Source organism: Magnolia sinica, chromosome 17, assembly GCF_029962835.1.
Source record: "Magnolia sinica isolate HGM2019 chromosome 17, MsV1, whole genome shotgun sequence".
NCBI classification, from domain to species: Eukaryota; Viridiplantae; Streptophyta; class Magnoliopsida; order Magnoliales; family Magnoliaceae; genus Magnolia; species Magnolia sinica.
The window spans coordinates 4849075-4855083 of NC_080589.1; the positions used below are offsets into that span (position 1 = coordinate 4849075).

The window sequence follows — 6009 nt, forward strand, 5'->3', positions numbered from 1 at the left end:
AATCATTTCACTGTTGAACCGTAACTTAAGGTCCCACCCATTGGAGGCAAGTCTGAAAGATTGATGAGTTTCTTTTGATCCATATGTGTTAGGAATGTGCTTGATCCGCATCCTACATCACCAACCCACCACACCCCTGGCACACTTTCGATCCTAGCTTGGGACGATTTTGAAACTTGGATCTGCTCTGCTGACATTTATGCCTAGCAGCAACTCATGTAAGAGGTAACACTAGCTCACCCAATAAGCTTTCACCCAGCAAACCATCTTCCGAACATAAACCACTAACCACCCAGCTAACACTCACCCACGTCCCCTGATTGCTCGCCATCAAGCGGACAGTCGCCACTGTCCATCCAAACCAATCCAGCAAGAGCCCTACGCTCAGGCAGAACCCTATCACCTGTAGACAAACAACATAAAGCACAAGAAAACCATCCTCCAGCCTATTCCATCATCCATCCAAGCAAACTGCACTTGCACAGGGATACACAGAGCATACAGCCACTCAGGGCACATCTGCCAGCAGGGGGCAGGCGAGGCCTTGGCCAATCAATAGCATCCATTGCAGGGACAGATAAAACAGCATCAGTTGACAACAGATCATAAGAGACCTAACCAACCGAGCATTTCTTTCTCAACAAGCCCACCCCAGCATTCATATCTATTCAATCAAATAGTTCATCTTTAATACATATGAATTGTACCACTTCAACATGGATCCAATCAAGCCGTTGATTTTCAATAGTCTCAATCTAGCCAATCAATTACAGTGACTAGACCCTCACTTATGAGTATGGATCAAATGTGTCACCCACATGGACTTTGAATATCAATCATGTAGGCTCGTGTGTGCTAGAGAGAGAGAGAGAGAGAGAGAGAGAGAGAGGTCTCCTCTGATAAATCACATACATTCACAGTAGGCCTAACAGAGTTTACTCGACATGATAAAATCGCGTGACTAACTCAGACGCAATCCGATTTCGAGTTCCCTCCAACTTCAACGCAGACTCTCCGCACTCTTTCTTTACTAAATTTTTTATTTTTCAAAGATGGACTTATACAAAGGTGGATACACTGAGAAGTCACATGTAAAAATAAAAAATAAAAATAAAAATAGCAACAGTAGCAAAAGCAGAAACCGCATCAAGCGCTATTAACCACAACAATCATTCAAAATAGATAGTCATAGATAGAACTAAAGCCGATTATGGCAGTTCCCCACACCTTAAGGTAGCACAGCGATAAAACCAACATGCCCATGTCAATGCCGTCTCTCGTGTTATCTACCTTGTAACAAACTCGCATCATGATAGTTACTCAGGCCGGAGGCTTTACATAGGCGATGGTGGAGAAGAAGGTCTGAGCAACGGTGAGTAGGAGTAGGATGATGGCTGCCACTACAGAAATTATCGCCCACGGATTGCTGAAGTAATCATGCATCAAGCGCGCCCTCCATGTGTGCCAAGTGGTGTTGCAGTATTTCCTCACCTCCTGGAACAGATTGGGGAAGTAATGGCGGGTCTGGGTGTCCATGGCGACTCCGTAGCATAGCTTGTTGAAGAGAAGGGCCACGGCATCATCACTACCGAGCCAGTGTTCGAGAATCTTGTTCTGGCAGAGAAGTGCCACGTCGGCTGGTGTGTTCACGATGCAATCCATGAAGAAGGCGTAGCTTGTGAAGTGGCAATTGGAGTCTGGACGGCATTGCTCAAAGGCAATGAAATTCCTGAAAAGGGAGTTGGTGTTGTCCTTGATTAGCAAATATGGAATTTCCATTACCCCGTCACCGAACTTCACTTCCAAGTAGCTGTTCGCATCCTTCTTCACCCTGAACTCGACGCCAGCCTCATGGAGCTCCGTAGCACAAGGGATCGATTTCTGGGGAGGCGAAGGCTTCCTTGGAAACCCTATTATTGTTTGGAGAAGAATAACTACTCCCTTCCACTTGCGATTCCCAAAACGTCCTGTCTTCTTGGATTCAGTTTCTGGGGGTTGGGCTTCTATATCTGAATGGCTTGAATTTGTCAGTGGCTGCTGCGGGGGCGTTTGTGATGAGTTGTGTTGCATTTTATTGCTATCTGTTGCCTGAGAGCTATCAGGAGAATCCTTGAGACGGCGGGTGTGAAATAAATGGAGCAAATGGAGCAAATGGAAGGGTTCCTGTTCCCCTGGAAGGGATTTGTCATCCCCCACAAGGAGATGGCTGAAGAAATGGATGGCGAGAGAGTTAATGGTAATCAGGTTCTTTCCGTCATGAATCCCAAGATTTGCCAGCTGGAACAACTCCTGGAGGATGAGGAAAGGAAGCTGGTTTTCGAGCAGGAGCATGTCGTTGGTTATCAAGGGCAATATCCACCTCGTGCTGTATATCATATCGTCCTTTGCTTGGTATCGCTTGAGAAAGAGTTCGATGATGAAGCAACCATCGAGGACCATCATCTGGACGAAATCATCACTGCTGAGCTGTACTTTTTCTGAGTAGTGGTTCCTTGCATTCATTTCCTTTTCTCGGACCTTGTCGAGATAATGCTTGAGCGGGACCTTGCGGTTCCTTTTGAGGAATTCGGAGAGGAACTGCCACTTGTGCTCTTCCATGGCCTTTAGGCCATTATCGCAGTGGTGGTAAGGACCAATGGAGATGATCTTCGGCTGGTAGGCGATCTCATCCTCCTTGCGGAGGTGGGACGGGACTCGATAGATTGTGCATGGCTCTTTCTCAGAAGGACCGACGGACCACTCTTCGAGTCTCTTTTCCATGTATTCGTCCAAGGACAAATAGCTGCCTTCTTTCATGTTTCTCTCCATCTCCAAATTAGGAATGCTCAGAGAAGGAAATGCTTTAGATGGGAATTTTTAGGTTTCAATGGAGTTGGGAGTGTCACGTTGGAGAGAGAGAGAGAGAGAGAGAGCAATGGTTTGTGATGTTTGCTAATTCTGCGAGAACACTTTCATAGGCATTTTTATTTATTTTATTTATTGAAATTTAATTTCGTATACGTAGAGAAGATCACTTTATAATTGGACATTTCGGGCAGGCCAAAAACAAAATGGAATGGGCCCACCTATTTTAAAAGCAGAAAACAATAAAGAAAGGCGAGAATTTAAATTGTGTTGAAAGCAGAAAACACTTTCATAGGCATACGCCAATATCAAACACGTGTGTGAGATCCACACGTTTAGGAGTTGCAATGTGCCGCGCTTGAGTTGGGTATAAGATACTGTTGAATGAGGTATATCCCAAGTGGATGTCAAATAAACAGTATAGTGGGCTTAGGAAGATTTTAACGGTGGATATCCAGTCACTATTATTTTCCTGTAGTGTGCTCCACATAAGATTTATATCCCTCTCATTTTTGGGATCAAGGCTTAAAACGATCTGTAAAAATGAATGAACGGAATGGATGAAACACATACAGCATAGTGGGGCCTATACAGAGCACCGACCAAAAGCCACCAGGATGGTGGCAGGGGGAATAATCCGTTTCCCTCTGCATGGGGTCACTCCGTGCAAAATTACATCAAACATTCATCTGGCTGACTATACTTGAATTTTGTTCTTTTATCAATATTTATAATTTTACTTTCAAAGTTGTGGTTTACCTGATGAGTGCATTTATACTAATTTTATCACATGTGATTCTCAAGGTGGGACCAATCAATTAAACAGGTTGGATGTTACATGCACATGAAATCATTTCACCGGTGAACCGTAGCTTGAGGTCCCACCCATTGGATGCAAGTCTGAAAGATTTGCTTTTGCTCGGGTGGTAGACTCTTTGGGAGTTTCAACACCCGGTCAAGGCTTTGGGTATCCATAGGTGGTGAAAGCCCACTGGGGCGTGGGTGTGTGTGTAAAAAGTAAAATAAAAATAAAAAGCTAGGTGAATCACCACATTTTAACCTTGGATCCTATAAATGGTCAAACAACTGACTTAGGTAAGTCCCTCCACAGAGACGGATTGGCTACTCCCCCTGCCACTAGCCTGGCGGCTGGTGATCGGTGCTTTGTGGGTTTCCACCATGATGTATGTGTTTCATCCATTTTAAAAGATCATTTTACAGGTTGATTCTATAAATGATAGGGATATAAATCTCAGATGAACCACACTACAGGAAAACAATAGTGAATGGATATCCTAAGGCCCACTTTACTGTTTATTTGACATCTAATTTGTTGATTAGATCATATAGACCTAGATGAAGGGAAAAAACAAAGATCAGATTAATCCAAAAAATTTTTAGCCCCTGAAATGTTTTTGATGGCTGGTGTTCATTCAACACCGTTTTCTGTAATGCGGTCAACTTGAGATGGGTATATATATACCTTATTTTTAGTCTAATACCCTAAAATAATATATAAAAATAAATAGATGGATAGCATGGATGAAATACATAAATCATGGTAGGGCCCATAGAGCACCGACCACCAGCCATTGGCCGGTGGCGAGGAGTAGCCATCCGTTTCCACCGGAAGCGGATTGGCTGGTGTACCACCGACACCGATTTCCTGCGGAATGGGCTTTCGAAGGAAGATTTATTTATTTTTATTTTATCATTATTTTTTTTCACGCGCACGAACCTCTCATTTTTCCCACTCATATGCTCTACTTAGTTTTGGATCACCTCATTTTCGGTCGCATTCTTAAGATACCTTGCAAAACGGACTAACAGAATTGATTTCTAACAAACATCACGATGAACCTCACTTGTCATCCCAGCGCAGGATCTTCCTTCGAAGGCCCTTTTTTCAGGAAATCAGCGTCCGTGGGCTACACACCATCGACCGAACTTGTGTGTTGATGTCACCAAATTCTGTGGGTCTCATCATGAGGTATTTGTTATATCCAAACCGTCCATACATTTGGTAAGCTCATCTTAAGGTTTGAGAAAAAAAAATTAAGACAGATTAAAAGATCAAGTGGACCACACTAAAAAAACAGTGGGACATTGAACTTCTACCATTTAAACCCTTTCGGGGGTTACAGAAGTTTTGAGTCAATGTGACTTTTTTTTTCCTATTCATCCAGGTCTTTGCGACCTTGTGAACAGATTGAATGGAAAATAAACGTTACAGTATGCCCTGTAAATGTTTTAACGGTGAGAATCACTGTAATACCTGAGATTCGGATATGGCTCATTTTTTGTTAATACTCTTAAATTATCTCTCCACATGGATGACCGGTGTGATACATCGTGCCCATGCAACTTTTACCTCTTTGAACCGTTCGTCCAGCCAGGAGCTCGAGTAGCGTCAGCGCTTGTCTTCGCAGGACACGTACACACTACCCAGGTCGGTGGTGTGTAGTACAGCAGCCATTCCGCTTTCTCCAAATTGGCCAACATGAATCTTTTAATTTACTAAATTTTTGCTAATCATTGATATTAAAGTGGTACTTTAGATGAGTAGATTTGATAGAACATACACGCTGCGGGTGGCAGATCTTGGTGGGATGGATCTGATCAGCATCTAGTGGGTACAAAACGCAGTGCCGGACAGCTCACGACGAAGTGCATGTCATGTAAGTGAAATTATCAACCAGAAGGCCGTGAACCTAACCACAGATAAACAGTGAATGTTCATCGTTAAAAAATTCCTAAGGCATACTGTAATATTTAGTTCCCTCCAACCTGTAAATTTTGTCAACAAGATAAGACAAGGGGAAAATGTAACTGTCATCTTGGTCCAAAACTTTGACAGGCCTTAGGAAGTTTTTAACTATAGGAATAATAGGCACACTCTCCCATCATGCGACCCACCTTAGATTTTAACATGCCTCAATTTTGAGCTCATGCTCTAAAATGAACTAAAAAGATAGATCGGCAACATGGATACAACACATACATCATGGTGAGCCTATAAAACATATGCCGGTAGTGGCAAGTCATTGGTCGTCACTTGTCAGGCCTCATGCTTCAGATACAAAGTGTGTACCCTTAGATCGAGTTGCGAACCATTACTCATACATCAAGTGTACAAAATTCAATCATCAAACAGTTTTTACAAGG

General features: G+C 43.1%; 1 protein-coding gene across 1 annotated transcript; it reads right to left on the reverse strand.

Moving 5' to 3' along the window:
* Positions 1 to 1320: 1320 nt before the first annotated feature.
* Positions 1321 to 2808, reverse strand: LOC131231769 (UPF0481 protein At3g47200-like). The gene has a single exon (XM_058228072.1). The coding sequence runs from the start codon at positions 2806 to 2808 to the stop codon at positions 1321 to 1323; it is 1488 nt and encodes a 495-aa protein (XP_058084055.1).
* Between the last annotated feature and the right edge of the window lie 3201 nt (positions 2809 to 6009).